General features: G+C 45.0%; 2 protein-coding genes across 2 annotated transcripts in view; one reads left to right on the top strand and one right to left on the bottom strand.

The window, feature by feature from the left end:
* The window catches only part of MTOR (mechanistic target of rapamycin kinase), a gene marked incomplete at both ends in the record, with an annotated part of 59963 nt that extends 45549 nt beyond the window's left edge, over positions 1-14414 (bottom strand). Inside the window, 23 exons of the mRNA XM_079545552.1 lie at positions 496-588; positions 834-996; positions 1365-1477; positions 1717-1884; positions 2239-2325; positions 4220-4470; positions 4694-4823; positions 5168-5302; positions 5675-5767; positions 5864-5953; positions 6361-6483; positions 6977-7182; positions 7592-7807; positions 7916-8160; positions 8707-8835; positions 9022-9208; positions 10030-10138; positions 10428-10703; positions 11153-11287; positions 11641-11841; positions 12199-12431; positions 13836-13944; positions 14295-14414. Coding sequence (XP_079401678.1) covers positions 496-588; positions 834-996; positions 1365-1477; positions 1717-1884; positions 2239-2325; positions 4220-4470; positions 4694-4823; positions 5168-5302; positions 5675-5767; positions 5864-5953; positions 6361-6483; positions 6977-7182; positions 7592-7807; positions 7916-8160; positions 8707-8835; positions 9022-9208; positions 10030-10138; positions 10428-10703; positions 11153-11287; positions 11641-11841; positions 12199-12431; positions 13836-13944; positions 14295-14414 — 3612 coding nt within the window. The remainder of the gene's footprint in view (positions 1-495; positions 589-833; positions 997-1364; positions 1478-1716; positions 1885-2238; positions 2326-4219; positions 4471-4693; positions 4824-5167; positions 5303-5674; positions 5768-5863; positions 5954-6360; positions 6484-6976; positions 7183-7591; positions 7808-7915; positions 8161-8706; positions 8836-9021; positions 9209-10029; positions 10139-10427; positions 10704-11152; positions 11288-11640; positions 11842-12198; positions 12432-13835; positions 13945-14294) is intronic.
* A 1793-nt stretch (positions 14415-16207) lies between these two features.
* On the top strand, positions 16208-18278 carry UBIAD1 (UbiA prenyltransferase domain containing 1; the record flags this gene model as incomplete). Its single annotated transcript, XM_079545582.1, has 2 exons — positions 16208-16721; positions 17791-18278. 2 exons carry the CDS (start codon positions 16208-16210, stop codon positions 18276-18278), a joined length of 1002 nt encoding a protein of 333 aa, XP_079401708.1.
* Positions 18279-21493: the final 3215 nt, after the last annotated feature.

Here is a 21493-nt window from a genome sequence, read left to right as displayed (position 1 = left end):
AAATAATACACCAATGCAGAATAACTTGACTTTAAAAACAAACACTTTATTTCTACTCATCTCATTACTCAGTGTGGGACAGCAATGCACTGCTTGTTCTATACTAAATTACACAGCAGTTAGTGAGTTTTTGAAACGTTGGCCATACTGCAGAAAATGAGACCTTGCTATCTCATGGTTAGGTCTTGACTCTGTGGAAACAAGTAGGGGAAATTCACATGTAAGAAGCTCTGGAAGAAAAAGTGATGATACTGACTACAAATTTCAGTTCTTATCTAGGACTTGCAGTGATTTTTCTGTGGGAAGTAACTGAGACCATTTGACAACAGTTTTCCCAATCAATCTCCGACTCCTTGCAGATATATACTTAACACATAAAGATAGCAACTACTCTTCACTTTACAAATATCTTGAAGTCTCCCGGCTACATCAAAATCATCATGGAAACATTCCTCAAGTACTTTTATGCAAACACCAATATACACTTCAACTAACCTTTACAATTCTGCAGATAAGAACATCGTAGCGTTGATGGTTAATCCTGTGTCGCACCAGAACTTTGTTTACCATCGGGATAAAGATCTGGTACTGCACAAGGGAACACATCAGAAACCAGTTACTCACAAGAGCATAAAATCCCACCTTTGTTTCACTGATCTGATAAGAAACCAATTGTGAATGTCTACTTTAGCAATACCCGAGTCCAGAATCAACTAAGAAAAGGAAAGACTGTTCTATATAAAAACCCCAAAACACTATAACATAAATATTCAACTTCAGAGCCTTGATCTTTTGGACTATTCTCTCATCTATAAGCCTTAGAAGTGCATTACCTTCTTTCCCAGCTGGAATACCAGAGAGGAGAGAGTGTCCATTGCAGTTGTTCGTAGCTCTGGGCTCTGATCCAGTGTTCTCACAATGGGATGAATAATTCGTGAAGCATAATCAGTAAAATCCAGAGACTCTGTCAAGCGGTCCACAGTTTCAAGAGCAGCTCTAAAGTCACAGCAGAAAGAAGATTTCTAATCTCTCATGACACAACAGGAGAAATGGAATGTAAAAAATACGCAAGTGATTCATGCTCAGACCTTCTAGGCATCAGAAGTAATGGGAAGAATATCACCAAAACCATTAACACAGCTATCACTTGCAGGACAGCAAGTGACTAGAATGGTGACAGGTGTGAACAGAAAGTTAATAGTCTATACACAAATAACAGTGCTGCAAAGTCCAACTGAGAACAGCCCGCCATGATTTAACACCAAAAACTAAGAGTTATTTCACTCTACGTGTGGCCAGGGAAACCACAGAGGAACTGGGATGTCACAGCCAAAAAGAGAGACTGCGAAGGCACTAATGCTTACTTGCGAGCCACCACTGGGGCATCTGGGGCATCAAACAGCTTTACAATGGGAGGTAGTAATAAATGTAGGTAGTCATCCAGATTAGCTCCAAAGAGCTGGATTGCATTCAATAGCTGGAAAAAAAAAAAAAAAAAAAAAATGAAAAAGATGAACTTTAAATAGATCAGTCTCCAGAGAAAAGCTGCTTCAACCTTTTGCTTTCAGGAGACTACTGTCCGTACTTCACCCCAAGCCACTGCCAACATTGCACCCACAACACAAGCAGCAGAAATCCTCCTAGAAGAAGGCACACAGCCTGCACCTGCCTTGGCAGTACCCAAACCAACCCAGCAGGTTGTAGCTTCCCACTCACCTTGACAGAGACGATTCGACTCTGACTATTGTCATGCATGAAGACCCGTAACATGTGAGGAATGAGCTGAGGCAGATAGAGCTTGAACTCGCCTCCTAGAGCCACCACAATTTGCTCAATAAGTAGGATAATTGTGCTCTGTATGGAGTTGTTCATGACCCAGAAGTCCTACAGAAGAAACCAGAAAAAATTAAGTAGTTCTCCTTCAGCTAAGTTGTACCAATTACAAGAAAAGCAGATGATAGGAGGCAGTGTCTAAACAAATCCAAGCCTGTATGGAGGGCCTACACTTCCATTATAGTTATGTAAGTGAGCAGATTTGGTTTGTTTTTAAAACATTCAGTGCCTCCAGTATGTTTAGTGCTGTTAAAAATAACCTCTAGGCTACTGATTTCCCTTACCTCCATGTGTTTGCAAACAGTACATGAAAATGAAGTGAATGCCATTTATTTATGAACTCAGAACACCCCCTGTTAAAGCTGTTTTTGAACAGTACAAGACTGTCTTAAAAACTGCACTCACTCTCATGAGGGTGACAATTTCATCCATATAGGGCCGAATGTGACTTCTCACAAAGGACACCAACATCCCCAGCTGCTGGAACAGGAACTAGAAGGAAGAAACAGGTACTGATCAAAGTAGTTATTTGAACACCAGAGTGAACTGTGTTTCACAAGCAATTCACAAGCTCATTTATCAAACAGATAACATGCATATGCTCAAGAAGTGGGGCTAAATTCTTAGTGGCTCCAGTGCAGTGGTGTTCGGTTTCTGTTTTTTTAATTATTCTACTTGCATCAAAAATTTTATGAGCTCCAAGCCTCATACAGTCAAGCACATAGATACTTAGGTCAGCAATTTATTAGGATGTGCCAAAGTAAACTTGCAAGCACAAAAGCCAAGACTTCAACTATGACAGAGTTGTGTAATTCAGATTTGAAGGATGCTTCCAAAAATACAGCCCCTAACCTTTCCCCCTGCCTGTTACCAAACTGGCACACATTTTAAGATACTCCTGCACTCCTTCCCATCCCCAAAAAGGTATTCAGGTGAAAAGTCACTGGGGAAGAGAGTTTGTTCCTTGATATATTGCCAAATATATCACTTTTTTTTTTTTAAATGATGTTTTTTTAAATGATATAATAAGAGAACTTTGAGACAATTTTATTCATGTATACTATGACAATTTTGCAATTCCTTTTCCCCTAATACAATCTTACGCACTCACTTGTGGCAATGAATTTATTTTTGAAATTGGTATAAAATAATGCGGATAAAATCTCCTTGTCCATAAAATAAATGCTTACAGCCTTTTTTCCCCAGGGAAAGTAGGAATATGGAAATTATCACATATTAAATACAGCTTCTTCATGCAGTATTTGAAGACTACAGTCAAAATGCAGTGAAAGCGAAGCTCAGAGAAAGACAACAGGTGCAAAAAGTGAGGAAGAAACACAGTTTCACAACACAGTAACACAAACCTCTTCAGTGAGAGCAGCACACCCACATTTACCAAAAATGAATGCTGAGCTCCTGTGCTGTGCCTTTGTTTGGAGTGCGCTGAAAAAGCATGCTTACATGTAGGACAAGGACCTGCTTCCTTTAGGCTTTAGTGCCACATGTACCCACCTCAGCTCTCATCCCCAGTACACTTTCACCATGTTATTTTACCTGAACATTTTTAATAGGTGTGCACAACTACACAGCTTTCAAGCAGTTAGATCAGCCACGTTCAGTTTGGCCAACCCAGAACACTGAGAGTTTTTCCTTCCAATCTGAGTAGTAGTTCAGTATGGGAGAAAACAGTGGTTTTACAGCAGGGTTGGGAGTCTGCTAAGGAAGCACCCATCCCACCTATAAAACACAGTATCAACAACCCATACAAACAGCCCATCCCACCCCAGAGATTGTTTTCAGCAGCCTGAGAAAAAAGCTTGACAAACAGCAGCCATCTCTGGTCAGATGCACCACCTTAGGCCAATTATCACAATTTTCATTTCCTCCTAAAACTGAAAATTAAGTGGGAAGGAAGAGAAAATGCTACTGTGGAATTACTGCCCATGCTGCTCCGGATGTGAGCAAATTGAACTTTCCTTCTCACAGATGTGCCAAAGTACAGAGTTCTATTGGAAACTTGAAGAATCTACCTCTACTATTTAATAACTGCAACAGTGTGCTAATGCAGAGATCACTGAAAGCTCTGGGGGCTGCACAAGCTGTTTTCCTAGGGAAAAAAAAAAAACAGCTTGATAAACAAAAAAAACACCAGAATGAGACACTGTCCACATAAGGATTATGCTCAGAAGCTTCAATAAGAAGCAGAACATTTGTTTCCACTGGATATTCCATCAAATGTCCAAGGGAAGAAAAGGCAGAGCTGTACCTCATTTCTGCAGCGTGCTAAGCAGCAACACACAGCACAGCAATGCCCAAAGCCAGCTGCTTTCTCTTTTAAATGCATTCTTATTTTAAGGCAGTGGAACAAGGGAAGGATTGCACGCACCTCTCGGATGGCACCATCACAAACCCTTATGACATTAAGGAACGTTGGCATGACCTGGGGCAGGAACTGCACACACTTCAGTCCAAGGGATTTGAAAATAAAGGTGATGGCCTGAACCACCATAGTGTGGTGCTGGGACAAGGACTGGTCTCGGAAAATTCTCATCAGTGCCACCATAGAGACAGCTGGATAGAATTCATCCAGAGGGAGGTTTCCCATGTTCACCAGCATCTCACTGGTACTGTAGTCCGCTAGGAGAAAGAAGACAATGTCAGAAGCTATATATTAAATATTTTTCAATACCATAGCACTTCAAGAGCACCTTGTACAACAATAATTTGCTCAGAAGAGAAGATAAACTGGTAAGAAAAATAAATAAACAAAAAAAAAAAAGCCACAACTTGTTTGTATACTGAAGCTTCCATGTATATTCACATGGAAGAGAAACCAAGAGATGTTTCCCCAGACGCTTACAAGAATCCTGGCTAGATTTGGACTCCGAGAGGCTGACAGCAGAAGCGTCTCGTGACTGATCAATCATGCCAATGTTCACCTTGTGTTTGTAGGGGTCCAAAGCACCCAGCAGCCCTAACACACGAATAGCCTGACAAAAGAGAAACAAAGAAAATTTGTCAGAAGCGCAGCACTGAGGCAAAAGTCAACACGTGAATCCAAGCTTGGAAAGGTGCTGAGGATTAAAGAAAGAAGATCTGGAACCAAAACGACTGCCTGCAGAAAGCATCAGTCCTTTCCATCCAACTGCTGGAGGCCGTTTCACTCATTCACATTTTCACTCGCTTAATTCTGCTTACTGTACTCAAGTCAGCCACAGCAATTATCTTTCACTTTTTGTCTTTTAATCTTTGTTCAGAGGCATTTATTTCAAATTTCAAAAGCACTCTTCAAAAAGCTTTTAGAAAGAATTGTGAGAAAGCTTTGTGTTCGTACCTCTCTACGGGTGCCCTGGTTCTGCTCAGTCTTTAGGAAGTTCAGAAGCACCTCCAGTAAAGTTGGGTACTTCCTGTATGGTTCCACCACATAACCAGTGCTAGCCACAAGCTGACCCAGTGTCCAAAGAGCCACCTGGAATGGTTAAATCCAGAAAAGACTCGTTTTGACCAGTGAATGTATTATGTCATGCAACACAATTGGTGACTGACTTAATTGCCATAACTTGGAGATACAGTTCAAACAGGCACCAAGACTGAGCGCATGCATTTCAAAGAAAACTACTTCACTTTTTCCTTCTTTACCTTCAGAAGTTCAGTGCTGTGTCATGAAAGAGGCACTGCAATCCCCAGCCTGTGCCACAAGTCACCATGTGACTGTGTGCTATCCAAGAGAGAAACTCGAGTGATTTAAAGTTTTGTTCTAGCAGCTGTGATGGGACACAGATAATTCATTACCTTTTTGTCACAGAGAACAGCAAGTTTAGTGCAACTGTCAAACACTTACCTGTCTTTTAGCCAGCAGGGAAGAGTCCTGTAGCATGTCCATAATTATAATGAAGAGTTCATCCACCCACTTCCTCATCTCCAGCCCACTGACCTATTGAAAATCACATAAATATAAGTCCTTTGTCTAGCATCACCTGAAGCTTGACAAGTGACAAACATGAAAAAGAGACCCTTGCAATTTCCCTACCTGTGCAAGCTCCCCTATGGTAGCTAGAACATTGTTAATCACCCCTGGATTTGGATCTGGATCAGGATCTTTCAGTTTCACAATCAGTGCCTGGGAGGAAACAGAGGAACAAATTAGAATGTGCTGAGATGACTTCTTGCTGTGCATGAAATACTCCAAGTCCTCTTTTCTTTCCTTTCCACCTAAAATTCCTCAGAGGCTGAACTTGCATCACAGTACTTGAACAGTAAATTAAAACTCGGTGTCACAAACTTTATGCAAAGCCAGAATCAAATTAGGTTACTCTGTCATATACATGCATTATTACTCTGGGTGACATCCACACCAATCAGATTTTCTACTATGGACTATTGTCCACTATTCTGCTATGACAAAGTGAAAGAAAAGCAGCTTCTGATCAAGGTGGGGGTTGTACACCCACTGCTGTATCATTTCACTCCAAAATCAACAGAAATTGTGCATGTGAGGGAAGCAGACAGGAGAAAGACTGTCTGTACCTTAAGGATAGGCTCCATATATGGACGAATGAGGCGTGGAGCGTTAGAAACCAGATGACCCAACATCCTGGCACTTTGCTCTTTAATCCTACCAACCCCACTGTGTTCTAGTTCTGTTAGAATCTGCAGAAAAGATGATGGAAGCATGAGAAATAAGAAAATAAAACGTAGATAAAAAAACTTCAGATTTCTCTCCTATCCAATGACACCAGAAGAAAAAAAGAACCTCAGCACTTTTAAATGATATTCTACATTTGCACTCCATCCAAACACTTAATTGGAATGTATGTCTTCAAAACAAGCACACTCGTGTGCAGCAGTGCCTAACTAAGTTTGCCTGACAGCTGTGCAGAGCATTCTTCCTCAGTACACTTGGAAAGTGCTCCAGCAAGATAAACACAGAGCAAAATGGTGACCACCACCCTCCCATACTAAACACATCCCTAGAGCTTCATTCCAAACATCCATCAGTAAGAAAGACTTGCTGAAACCTAAGCTGGTTGATTAATACATTCACTCACTCTCCCTTACATTCACTGCAGTCAGGCAGCCCAGTTCTTTAGCACCATCTTAATCTCAATTACCAAATACTTTGCAGGTTTCCCCTCTTCTTTACCTGGATTAACATCTTGCGCAGGAAAGGCATGACGAAGGCAGGGTTCATGCTGCTCAGGCGACCCACAGTGCAGATGGCCAGCTCTCGGATTTCAAATACTTGATCGTTCAGGGCCACAAAAAGTGCTTGCAAGTTTTCTGCCTGGGCAAGGTGAGCATCAAATCGCTCATCCAGAGATGCCAATACACAGAAACGTATATCAGGGTCTGCAAGAACACATTCGTTTTTCTTTAAGTGCAGTAAGCTCCTGTTTTTATTATTACCCTTGCTCACAGCTGGACTCAAAATTCTTCAGAACCTCAAAAAAAATAAAAAAAAGATGCTGAAAGCTTTCCCAGCATGAAACACTACCTCAGCATTTTACCCATGAGAAACGAGCTAGGTCAGCCCAACAGATTCAGCGCTGCTCAGTACTGCATCAATACCCCAATCAGTACAGCATCAACCTCTTGCAACTATAAGCAGCACATCTGGAGACTGTGTGCAGGAAACAACTTGTCTCAGGCTACCAGCATTTTGTCTGCAAAGACTGACATCTTAAATTAATGGCAAGCATGTTCAGACCCTACATCAACGCTCGGTAGGAGAACCCTTTTCACTGAATGCCACACTAACCTGGGTCTGTTATTCCAACCACAAGCAGTTTGCTGAGAACATCAGCCACAACCTGCACTGCTGTCTGACTGACCACGTGGGCATGGCCACTGATCAGGTGGATGGAAGGTGTGAGCAAACGAGAGCAGGTGCGGGCTGCTTCCATCCGTATCTCCTTGTGCTCACTGTTCAGAAAGTGGTCTGCACAGTGCCGGACAAACTGAGTCAGAGAATGCCCTAGAAAGAAGAAGACAGGAACTTAACACAAGTTTACGCCTTGATTGCTGGTCTTACTGGGCAACACGAGTTTAAGGAAACCTTTTGCTTCCTTATTCCATAGTTTACCTTCAAACTCAAAGCTGCCCAGCGTACGTAGGGCAAGTGTGATGCTACCCACATCACTGGCCTCCGGGATGTTGGTGAGGCTAGGGGAGGCCAGTTGATGGGCAAGACCTTTTGGCATGCCTGGATGTCGCAGAGGTTTGTGCATTAAAACAAGGGAAAGCATTTTCAGCAGCCCATCCTGGATATCCTTCTTCAGCTGGGGGATCTGACGACTCAAGTCATACAGCACAGCTGTTAGAGCAGGGCTGATGGAAAGAAGCAGGCAGACAGCCATTACGTCAGCATACACTGATATAAACTGCAGTGAATCATCTTACTTTTGCCTCCTAGACACAAAGGCAACTAAATTCAGCTCCAGGTGGTAACATTCCTCTGTACCTTCCCATATTAGTAACTTCGCGAGCTATGAAATTCCCAATGGAAACCAGGAGCAAATAAATATTCGTGATTCTCCTTCCCTGCCAGTGTGATATGGCAGAAATCTGCTGTCCTTCAGAGGCTTTCTAAACTTATGCAGGCTGCTGCCAAGCATATTTGAACAGGGGGAAGTAAAGGAAATTGTCCTTGAATTCACTAGTTTCTTAAAAAAAAGAAAAAGACTTATTTACAGAGACCAATGCTTTTAAGAAATTCAAGAGACGTATAATATTACTCTTCTGAAAGAGCGATACAAATCACTTAGAAAAACAGTCTTCCTTCACAACCTGGACACTTCTAAAATCTGCTTCTGCATGGTCAACAACGCCATCCAGTGGCTAACAGAAAAAAGTGCTCCTGTGCCTCATATTTACCTCAGACCCACGGCCAGCATAGGCTCCAGAAGCTCTTTAATGTCCTGCTGGATACTTGGTCCCATGGCTCGTGCCAACATACTAATGCAGGTGAAGACTGTAGCATCAACCTGCACAGACTTCTGCCTCCTGGAAAGAGATCATGTAGTAGTTAATTAACAGGAGCTGCTATTTCTCAAACATTTTTTCTCGTCTCACTTCCATTATCAGTCTTACAAAAATAATTGATTTTGACACGATCATTTAATCCCACATCACAAAAATTATACAAAGAATGGGATCTTCAGTTTCTTCCTCTAACTTTGACATACTTACTTATGAGCAAAGTCCTTTGGTGGAAGAGCTGCTTTTATTATTTCAAGGACTTTTGGCAGGTAAGCTTGAAACTCAGATCTGACAGCCACAGAAAGCAAACCCAAGGCCTGGAAGGCTGCCGTTCTCTCCTTCTCCTTCTTCACACAGCTGAGAACGTGGTTCATGGTGTCTGGAAGATACTGATCAGCTGCCCACAAGAGAGAACAAGATAGATATTGGAGGTCCTTTAGGTTTATACAGTTGCAGCAGATTTGTAACCATGTATTTACAAGTATAAAACCAGGTGACAGACACTGCCATGTAAAATTTGCTGGTGTAAGTGGTGGCCACTGGTCAGTGCATGATAAAACACCCACAGCCTCAAAGGCTTTCTTTTCTTTTGAAAAATAAGTTCCACAAAAATGAAAGAGCTACAAGAGAACGTTGCAACAGGTGGCCCAAGACACTGCCTAGGGATTATATACACAAACATGAAACACGTACCCTGTTTTTATTGGAAACTTAATCATGACTTTCTAACCTACTTGGCTCAGTTTGATGACATGCCTACAACTCACATATTCTTCTAAGCTTGCTTGACAAAACAGCTGAACTGCAGCAGCAGCTACTTCTCACTGTACCTTGAGATTTTCTGGCAGATGCAATGGAGAAAGACAACTCTGCTGACAGTATTAAGGTCACCCTGATTGTGATCAAGAGAACAGAGTTCAGCCCTAAATGTGACACACTAATACAAAAAATAAATGAGGTTCTACTTCTTAGGTATCAACTACAGAATTCAGAGAACAGCTTTCAATCCATTTTCTTCATTAGAGCAACACACTGCACAACAGATGTCAAGTCACATTTACCCAGAAAAAAAAAACTGTCCTCCCACCACTTGCATGGATGAATTCGCCTGCTCAGCTCCCAAGCACCACACTTCTACTTCTGCATCGTCTGCACAAACTCACCTGGGTAACTTCAAGTACCATTTCCCTTCTAACACTCAGCCACCTGCCTCCTCACCTGTGAATGCTGAAGGACGGAAAGCCGCCAGCCGTGGTAGCAGGTTGAGAACTGTCATCTGGATCAAAGAGTTTTTGCTGGTTCTGCACTTCAGAACCCACTGGCACACCTGAAAGGATATGGATTGGGCTCTGAAGGATGGCTATTGGAAGTAAGGCAAGGCTGTTTATTACCTGGGTACCCTAAGGCATTCTACTGACATCTGGCTTCAGAGCCCATCAGGAGGACAGATAATAACAAATTAAACCACTGCTCCAACAGAGAGTTATACAGCTAGAATTTCTGAGTTTTGATGCCCCGATTCAGTATTAGGCAGTACTGTCTAGAAAGGATATAGAGGTTGATTACATTACAAGAACCTGTGGTGTGAATTTGGAAAGGCAAGACTGAACGCTTACCTGATCAAACTTCTCCTCCATTAGATCCCTGCAGCATCGACTTTCTACCAATGTAGACTTTGCTGGCACAGGTGAAGTTGCAAAACCCATGATTCCCTGGTGGGCGTTGTAACCCAGAAGACCAGCCAAAGCATTTGACTGAGAGGGCTGAAGGGACTGGAAGCTAGTGAAGGGAGTGATGTGGCGAGGTTTGGTACTGAAGCCCATCAGGTCTTTGCAGTACTTGTCATGCACAAGCTGCTGCTGAGTGATCTCCTCCATCTCCTCTCTGAGGCGCTGGATAAAGCAGAAAAGCACATTTGCAAAAAAACACAGGTGACTAAAAGATACCCAGTCCAGTGCTACCTAAATCCCTAAGCAGTATGTTGCATCATTGATATCCAAATGGCTGGAAGACATCAACTAAGCTTAAATTCAGCAAAAAATGTTTGGATATCTAATATCTAAAACAAAAGAGACTGCACTCTATATTATTTTTTTTCCTATTGTAATTAATTCAATTAATAGCACTTTCCATCAGAGCTTGATACCTATTCAGCCCAAACTCATTGTTGTTTTTTCCTCTGACACTACCTAATTTGAAACAATCAATGCTCTGATCCACATTCAGATCAATCCACTTCAAATACAGTGGTTTATTTTCACATGTTGCTGAGCTGCTACCCACCATCAATCAACAGATTGGCAGCCAAAAGCCACAGTCCCCATCCTGTTCATCTGCTCACCTCTCCCTCCATACTGCTGATCCTCACGAGCTCGTTGAGGATCAATAAGGCACCATGGATTCGGTCATCACGGTTCATTCCCTTCTCCTTGGCCAAAGTTTCATCAAAACCCTTCTCAGCCTCTTCATATGTATGCTTGGGGGGAAAAATATATATATTAAAATCAATGATCATAACAGAGGCAAAGCCAGTAGGAAAACTGTAATTAACACTGCTAGCTAACAATCATCCACAAGTTGTAGAATCTGCTGCAGAATATTTTCAACAGCACTAATGAAACAGACAGCCATGCCATGGTATAAACTTCATCAATAGCTTCATTACATTTTCGACCACAAGAAGCAGAGTTCACAATATTCAGCTGCACTGCCCAAGGTCTGTTTGATACTAGGAAGCCCTAAGCCACGTGGCAAAGGCAGCAAAGCTGAACTTCAGACTGAGCTTAACTCTTCTGAAACAGCTGTTTCAAAATCAAGTTATTTTCTTACTCTGTACCACTGAGGTTTCTGCATTTCTTTTGGTTCCCGCTGAGTGGTGAGGATAAGGCAGGCTCTTAAGGCAGAAACGGCTCCCTCTCGAATGGCCTGTTTGGGATCCCACACAGCCACAAAAATATTGTCAAAGAACGGCTGCACTTGTTGGAAGAAGAAGGTAGGCACACTGATTGCCAGCTCACGCAGTACGAGAACCTGGAAGTGGGGAAAGAAACAGTAAATCTGTGAAAATGAGCACCCATACACAAACCTCAATGTCTAGAATGCAGTATCATTTATTTAAACTGTTAGTGACTGAGCTGTAACCAGTTCTGTCCACTTTTACAGATGATAGCATAATGGTGTCTCAACCTTGTTTAGTCATGAGGAATTCATAAGGTAGAAGTGAGGAAACGCTGCATCTGCTATGACAGGATCACAGATCCTTACAATTGCACTAGCAGAGCTTTTTCCCAGCTTTCTGAGAACCTCTCCTACCACCATTAAACCTAACCATCCCATTCCAAGACAGGTGAAGCCAGAAGAAAAAAAGAAAAAAAAAAAATCACTTACAGCTGCATGTCTTCGACCTTCATTCCTGTCAGCCCCCAGCCATTCCAGAGCACGTTTCACCTCAAACTCCACATACTCAGCTGTGAAGGTGTCACCAGCCATTGCAAGCCGCCCGATAGCCTTGGAAGCCATTTCCATTACAACTGGGTCATTGGATGGCAAGAGGTTCCTCAGATAGTTTGCAAACCTGCCGATACGGGTGGCGTTACCTCCTTCAACACCAATAAGGCTTGCTGTAGAGAAAAGGAGCAGGGCTGTCGGTTCTCCCTAAGGATCGGTGCAGCAGACAGCAGCTAATCCCTAACTGAGAGTCAGTATTCCCTATCCATTCCTTAAAGATTCCCATTAACTTTTTCTAAACAGTAAATCCACTGGGAAAAAATAAATAAATAAAAAATAAAAAAAAATAGGAGAGGGTCACCTTTCTTCCAAACCTGAACTTGTTAAATAGACAGCAAAACACATCAAATAGCTTCATAGATTCTTCCCATTTTTAGTTTAAAAACAGGAAAAAAAAATCCATCCTAGGATCACGGGCCCATTCATAACAGGAAGGCACCATCCACATGCAACTGCCACAGCTGGTCTGCCTCAGAAGAGAAAGTGAAAGACAGAACAGACCACAGAGATTGCTCTCCTCCATCAGCCCTAGAGATGGGCTCTCCAGCCTAGGGGTGGATGCATGTTGGCAGGGCAGTGTGGTGGAAACTTGTGCTGCCAGTGCCTGGGTTGTATCTGCTCTGTAGATAAAGAGGCCATCAGTATTCAGGGCTGTCCAGGCAGTACCTTTCAACAGCACTAAAGTCATAGAAACAATTTTAAAGCAATACTTTCAGCTTAAGAGACAGATGTTGTCAACAACAACAATTTCTCTAGCTACGAGGCTCCCACTGTCTTCAAACTTGTTGGGATTAGATGATTATGTCTGCGAAGCTAACCGATAGGCAGCTCCTACTTGGTTGTTAAAGAAGTAATTCTACAAATCAAGCTATTCATTCAGACAGCAAAGTATTCATACAAGCTGATTTTCTTAACACTTAGAACACAGGCAGCTCTGCCACATCACAGAAAGCACGACCAGAGCTACTGATGGAGCATCTAACCAGAATTAAGGCAAAAGCTCCCCTTGGATGGAAGATGCTGTTACTGAGCCAGGCAAATGTAAATAACAATAATCCCCTCAGACAGAAGAGTTCAGAAGTCAGCCCTCCAGGAAGCATATTAAACAGAATCACTTGGGCTGGAAGAGACCTCAAAGATCATCTAGTTCCAACCCCCCTGCCTCAGTAGGGCTGCCAACCTCTAAATCAGGCACTAAACAGAGAGCACAGATTGTTCTCAGTTGAGCTCAGGAACAGAATTTTCATGTGCTCAGCACTCATTCATGTTTGACGTTTGACTCCCCGAAGAGCTCACTGCCCATTAAGCACCAGGTTTTCAGCCACTCTCAGCACTCAGCAGCTCCCATGCTGACACTAACAGACAGATATTCTGAGCCCAGCAGCTAGCACACACCCAGCGTATTGAGCAGTTGGATATAAGGCTCTGACTGCAGAAGTTCATTCGTTTGGAAAATCCGTCCCAACTGAACAAGTACATGAAGGGAACACTCAAAGGCATAAAGCACTTTTACTCACCTATAGCCAAAATGCCACCCTTCCTTTCATTTGCATCAGAGCTAGAGACCAATTCAAAAATGTGATGGTTCAGCTGATCATAAAACCTGGTGGATTCCTCCTGGCTCATCTGTAACAGGAAAATATTCATATAGGCTCTCAGCATTCTCTCTTCTCTTGCTACTTCCAAAACCTCCATAAACACAATGCTCCTTAGGTTACACTAATAGAAAGAACCATACATTATAAACAGTTTCTCTTCCTTACGCCTTTGACCTGTTGAGTTTATTAATCCTGGTGCTTGACCATCCATCGCTCACCTCTCTTCTCCTACATGCTTGGGCAAAGTAAGCTCCATGTTACCCCCCACCTCCTCACTAATAACAGTTTCCATGTTCCAAAAACGTCCATCCTCAGAGTACCCAGCCAGTGCCTTACTCTCATTTAATAGACAAATAATACATTTTTTGCAGCACTCACTTCACGGAGCTCCATGGTGACATAATGCTGCAGGTCCTTGGCAGCTTTCGCCCTTGTTTCTTCACTGCGACTCTTCAAGCCATTGGCAAATTGTTGGAGAATAGACACAGTGCCAGACATGGTGCCGTTACGCTGGGGCTTGGGGCATCAAATCCTGTAAGTTCTTCAAAGACACCGGATTTTCAGTACATTCATTACTGAAATCTCTGAGCTTAACTCTGTCCCTACTGCCTTCTTCCAGCATATATCCCACTGCACGCAAGGATGCTGTGCCAGACAGCACAAACAATACAGCTAACCAGTACCATCCCCTAGGCACTACAGCCCTGTTATAAAACCACATCACTACATCACACTGTGACGTCTCCCACAGCCCATTTCCTCTCTGGTTCCTCCAACACCAAAACACACGTTCCGGTAGGTCGGGTGCACCCATGGTGCTCTAACTGCAAGGCACACGACAGCCAAAAAGACACCACGGTAAGATGAAGTTCTGCAGTCACCCTATAACGAGGCACAGTCTTTCCCACGAATGTGCCATTATGGCATCTGATTCCTCTGTGAGCATTTTCACCCAAGTTTCTCCACAGAAATCCCCGTGTTCTAACAACACTTGGGGCCCGGCAAGCATTACATTCCTCAGCAGATATTTAGAGATGAGATGTCCACTTATAGCAACAGCAGTCACTGCAGGGGGATGCTTGCTATTGTAACATCACATCACATAAACCCAAGCTGCCCACTTGACAGAAGGGCCCACAGCACCACAGTGCACCAAAACTTCAATTTTACCCCCCCCGTATTCCCCACACAGCCATAAATCCCACGGAGAACACCGCGCGAGGTGACCTCGGGGCTCCTCAGGGCGAAGGGAGCCCCCGGAAGGAGCCCCATTCCCGCTGAGGGGGCGGCAGGCCCGAACCCCACAACCCGGGAGCGCGGGAAGGCTGAGGGCGCGCGGCGCGGCGGGAACGGGGCCTCCGCTGCGGGGCTGAGGGAGGCCGCGGGGCTGAGGCGGCCGGACCGCTGACAGGGCGCAAGGCGCCGGCCCGGCGGGCTGTGAGGCGGGAGGGCCGCGATGGTGGGGCCGCGCCGGGGAGCGAGGAGTTACGGGATGCTGAAGGGAGGCTCCCGAGCAACACTCACTCACCACCTCCACCCCAAACGCCGCCAACGCCGCCGGCTCCCCCGCTCTGGGCCCCGGCGGCCTCCCCCGCGCCTCCCGGACCGGCGAGACGCTATCGGCCAATAGGCTTCCAGAAAAGGTTTGATAGGTACTGCATTTGGCCAATAGAAATAGAGAAAAAGGGAAGGGGCGCACCTAGCCCCGCCTCTCCTCTTGAGGGGCCGCAAGGAGAGTGACCGTCACCGCGCTGCCAATCAGCAGGCGAACTACGAGTGACTGGCAGCGCGCTCTACCAATAGAGAGCTAAGTTCGCTCGGCTGGTGACAAACCTGGGCTAGGCCCGCCCTCCAGACGCCGGCAGCCCTCCTCCCTCCACAGGAGCCCGTGCGCGTTGTACGCATGAGCAAGGGCTGAGGCGCAGGGCAGCGCCCGGTGCGTATCCGAAATGAGTCCGTGTGGGGCCGAGGGCGGGCGTGGCGGAGCGGCTCTCAGCAAACGCAATGGCTCGTAGACCAGGGCTGGGAGGCGCCTCAGAGCCGCTCCTAGCAGCCATGCGGCGTTTTGTACTTCCATCAGACCCCGGCGGAGCGTTACAGATTCCAGTCGGGCCGCGCAGCAGCGGAACCCTCTGCGCGGGGCTGAGGGGCGGGGGGGGCGGTGCGGACGGTGCGCATCGCCTCGGGCGCCGCGCGGAGCTCCCCTCAGGCGCGGCCATGGCGGTGGTGCGTCCCGCCAGCCCCTCCGGGCCCTGACGCGCGGCCCTTCTCCTTGCAGGTGCTGCGAGAGCATGGGGCCGGCGGAGCCGGTGCAGAAGATCAGCATTAACGCCGAGAGCCCTCGCGGCGGCGAGAGGAACGGCTGCGGGGCGGGGGCTGAGCGCGTCCCCGCCGGCGGCTGGAGGCAGAAGTGCGCGGCCTACGTGCTGGCGCTGCGGCCCTGGAGCTTCAGCGCCTCCCTCACCCCCGTGGCTCTGGGCAGCGCGTTGGCCTACCGGGCCGAGGGAGCACTGGACCCGCGGCTGCTGGTGGGCAGCGCCGTGGCCGTGCTGGCCGTGCACGGGGCCGGCAACCTGGTGAACACCTACTACGATTTCTCCAAAGGCATCGATCACAAAAAGAGCGATGACAGGACGTTGGTGGACCAGATCTTGGAGCCTCAGGACGTGGTCCGGTTCGGGGTGTTCCTGTACACGGTGGGCTGCGTCTGCGCCGCCGGGCTCTATGCCGTCTCGACGCTGAAGCTGGAGCACCTGGCCCTGGTTTACTTCGGGGGACTGTCCAGCTCCTTCCTCTATACTGGAGGTAAGCACCGGGCCCCGTTTGCTTTCATTCTGAATGGGACAGTGAACTGACTTGTCAGAGGAGACCCAAGTGATCTAATTAGCTGCCTGGAAAGTATTTGGTGGTATTCCCTGGAGTGCGGGTACGTAGCCTTGCCATTGATTGCTGTGGGGAGGTGCTAGAAGGGATGCATCAAGTTCAGCTGGAAAGTAGCGCTGAGACATTGATACCGTAAGGCAGCTGATCAGGAAAGTCTCTAAGACTCAAGCTGGAGTGTTAGAAAGCAGGAGTTCTTTAATAGCAGCACTGAATGCATGGGGGTCATCCTCCTATCACCATGGCTTGCATGCTTACAAAAGATCTTTAGTTAATATACATTACTTGTGTTACATGTGAGTTTTCCAAGAGGTATGTTATATGTGCAGAACTTTCTTAGAGTTATGCTACATATGCAAGTTTCCCAGAATTATATATTCAGTGACAGATTCCAAGCAGGAGCTCCTATTTCTTTGGTACTCAGTAAAACTTCCTTATCTCCTTGGTTCAGAGACACAGCTCTTCCTGCTATCTGAACAAGAGTTGCAGGGCAGGACCAGGTCCATTCATCAACCAACACTAGCAAATGTAACAACATCATTATAACTTGTACCAACATTGTTAGCTCTGTATGGCTGTAGGTGCTCCTTAGAACTGTTACTGAAGCTTTTTGTGGTGTGTATCTCGTGTCTTCAACTGTATGGCTTGCTGCATGTGTCCTTTTCCATTGGTGGAATTTGTTTTGTTTTGGAATGTTGTTATTCTTTAGATGGAATTCCATTGAGAATGCAGAACAGTATGTGCTTGTTTTACTGAGAAGAGAGTGTTCTTAGTGTTGTTCTGGGTTGGGTTGGTACAACATGAGAGGCTGGAGAAATTAACGAGCTGCATTTTCAATAAAGGAAAAGAGAAAATATGCCTCTCAGCCATAGCTATGTACTTGTTGGCTGTTTTACAGTATTTCTATGGGAAGGGCTGGTCTGTTGTAATCCATTCTCTGTTGTCATTTGAGTTGTTTGACGATGCTTCATTGTATTCTTGTGTTTTGCCGCAGGAATTGGATTTAAATATGTTGCACTCGGAGATGTGGTGATCCTGATCACCTTTGGGCCCCTGGCTGTCATGTTTGCCCATGCTGTGCAGGTTGGTTATCTGTCTGTCTCACCGCTGCTCTACGCTGTCCCGCTGGCTCTCAGCACTGAGGCCATCCTGCACAGCAACAACACGCGAGACATGGAGTCTGACCAGCAGGCAGGCATTGTCACCTTGGCTATCCTCATCGGCCCTGCGCTCTCCTATGTTCTCTACACCGTGCTGCTCTTCTTACCCTACTTGATTTTCTGTGTGTTGGCCACACGCTACACCATCAGCATGGCACTGCCACTGCTCACCATCCCGATGGCGTTTTCACTGGAGAGGCAATTTCGGAGCCAAAACTTCAACAAAATTCCTCAGCGGACAGCCAAACTCAATCTCCTTTTGGGGCTCTTCTATGTTTTTGGAATCATGCTGGCACCAGCTGGTGCTCTGCCCAAACTGTAACAAGCTGTAGAGCCAGACCTCACAGTTCAGTATTAATGCCAATGAAGAGGGGGATTATGTGGGTAGTTGACCTGTTATGGACAGTGTGAAACACAGAGAGACTATCCTGAGCTGTTGATTGTATGTGAGTGTTGTGATTTCTGGTCTTGGTTAGCTTGCACATCAGGCTTTAGAGAAGCCATTTATCAGTTCCTTGGAATATCGCTTCCTTGCAGCTTTGATTCTGGAGAACCAACGTGATCTGAGGACAAGAGTTTAAAGAATGTCACCCTTCTGCTGATGAATTCTGAGGGGCTTCCACTGTTAATGGAAGTAAGATTCAGTCTCATACAAACTCTCCCTTCACAAGTAGCTTTGATTTCTCTTACAACTCCTTACCACGGTCATGGAGTTCAGTGGCTCCTACGTGGCAAATAGAAAGCACTGCCAAATGCTTAGCATCACAGTGACATGGGTGCTATTACTTCACTCCTTTGAGAACATGATTCGTATCTTTTCATTTTTGTTGGTTTTCTTTTTCCTTTTGAGCTTTAATTTCCAAGCCCTCTGAATGGTAGTAGGATACTGATTCATTCACTGTTGTCTGTGCTGGATTCTTATAGTCTAGAAAGTGCAAAATTGTGTCTCTGTGGTGTGTTGGTGCTAAAATGGAGCACAACTATCCCACTGCACAAGCTTGAAGACAAAACCAGTAAATGTATTCTGCTTTGAAAGCTGAACCTGTAAATGCAAATCACGCAACTGAGTAGCCTTCAATGCATAGACAAACAAGTGGTTACTCTTTCCACTTTTGCTTAAATTTAACTGTCTGAAAGGACAGCCATGTTAAGCAGAAATGATGGACAGGGTGCCAAAATTCTTAGATCTGGACTGATATTTGAGTGGGAGAACAAGCTTTCAGTTGAATAAATATGTTTCTTTACCGTCATTCTCTCTGTTTAGAGGCTTGAAGTACCGTAGTCAAATGTCCTATTGTAAGACCTAAAAGAAGTCCAGGTAAGAAGCGAAGGAGAAAGACACAGGGTTAGCAAAAATAAATGATTGTGTTGGCTCTGTGTATCGATGAGAACTGGAGACAGAAAGAAACCATCTTTACTAACCAGATTTTTTCTAAGGCAGACCAGTTTGTGTGACTGAATCCCATGTAAATGTTAGGAGCTCTGAAGTGAGTTTCCCCACCTCTTCTCCTCCCTCTGCACCTTGCAGCCTTGTTTTAGTTTCTTCTTTAGATCTCACCTATTGATATTTTGGCCGTTTGGAGAACTGTTTGTTTCAGTAAACATGCAGCAGTTTGAAAAGCAAACCATGCCAAACATAACTGGGAAACATGCAGTCACTTTCCATACGAAGATGATTTACTCCATTCTGTTGTTACTCCGTGGCAGTCAAATTCTCCTTTTTTGAAGAAAAAGTATTTATTTCCTATGGTTGGGGGTTTGCTGAGTTGTTTGTTTACAGGTGAAGAGCTTCACAGCAATTCATCCTGGTGTTCCACTCTGTTAGTGCCTGGAGCACAGCCTTGCTTTTGAACCAAGGGGGAGCGTGTTGATTACTCTATAAAGGACTTTTAAGCAATAAACTTAGCATGGTGTTGTCCTTCATTTGTCATAATTAAGTCGTACATTCACAAGTACTGAGTGTTGTATTAGTGGAGTGTGCCACTGCCAGTGCTGAAGCTGTTAATGAGACAATGTTACACAGCATTGAGAGTTCAGTGACAAAACCTGGGCACAAGACGAGAAGATAAAGACTTCAGCAACTGTCTGCTGCTTTATACAGCAAAATACTTTTTTGCTGTATTGCTGATGGCTAGATTAGAAACACGAGGAGAAAAGGGAAAAATTCAGCTTGGGCTGATGGAGGGAGATAGAAGTGTTTTGGAAACTGCTTGAAGCAGAGGAACACGGCGCCGTATCTACTGTTGTTTCTTTGTGGACCTGCAGAATAAAGAAGAGCTTGGCTCTGCGACCCACATCACTTTTCTGCAGAGTAAAAGCTTTCCCAGGGATGTGGACTGAGCTGGTGAATCTGCTAATTGTGCACTGGCAGATAGGTGGGTCATTAATCCCAGCGTGGCTTCATTGTTACCCTTTGTAGCAGCTGTGAGCTTCATTTTATGATGGCTCCTTTTTACGTAGCTGTCAGTTGAAAAGAGTATTTCTCTTTTTCTGCTCCTTGTGCACAGAGTTATTCAGGCTGAATTCCTTATGGTAACTAAGACATGGCTTGTGTGTCTGATAGCTGTGCTGGTGGAGAAAGACCTGGGGAACAACTAATAGTGAAGCAGTGTGTGCAGCTGTGGTTGTATTGGGGCTGGCCTTCAGTCATGGGAAGGATCACTGCTTTCTGTTCAAAGAGATGAAGGAAGAGTTCGCTCATACGTGTGTATGTTGGTGGAACTCTTGTCAAGGAGAGGAGTTTTAAAGCAGTTTAGAGGTGAGGATTAGAGGAAAATCAGTCTGAAATGCTTTTGCTTCCTAACAGATACTGGTTGCATACGGTTCCCTGTCTGTGAAAGAATGCAATTCCACGTTCTTGGGGATACTGATAAGGGCTCACACTTTCTTCACCATGGCTCTGAGGAAGTCATTTACCTACTTTGTGTATCAGGAAACAGCTAACTTTTGCCTACCTCACAGGGATGCTGAGCCAACATCGCTGTCACAGCTTTGAAAGTAACAAGTGCTTTATCGCTGTGTGCTTTCCAAAAGCGTGTTAGCATGAGAAAGCATCTTAGGTATGAACTAACCTAACGGGTGACTGAACCAGTGTGAGCAGACCAAAATCACCTCCGAGCTGACATTGAGTGGTGAGAGAGGCTCCCTTGGTTTGTTTTGAGATGAGGATGCCGAGTCTGTCCCTGTCCCTCTCCTTGCTGTCCCGTGTGACTTTAGCTGAATATACATTTCTTAAGCTTCTTACAGGTCTCTCTTGAGCTGTGTTGCTGTGTGATGAGTCTGCATTGGTAGGTTAACTGATTAATGTGTCCTAAAGCACCTCCTGGCCTTTCTTAATAAAATGACTGAATGTTATTCTGTTAACTATACTGCGTTCAACTACTTTATATCACTCTGTGTTTTGCACACGTATTAGAGAATTCTCTGGGAAGGATGGGGTCTTTCTCTGCAGTGGTTACAGTGTCAGAACATGAGAGCTCATACCTATTATTTTATGTGTGCTGAGTCTCTTTATGAGTTGCATAATCACGTCCTTCC

Source organism: Tetrao urogallus (assembly GCF_951394365.1).
Source record: "Tetrao urogallus genome assembly, chromosome: 21".
In the NCBI taxonomy this organism is placed as follows: Eukaryota; Metazoa; Chordata; class Aves; order Galliformes; family Phasianidae; genus Tetrao; species Tetrao urogallus.
Note: the sequence above shows the minus strand (reverse complement) of the source record. Positions and strands in the feature narration are given on the sequence as shown.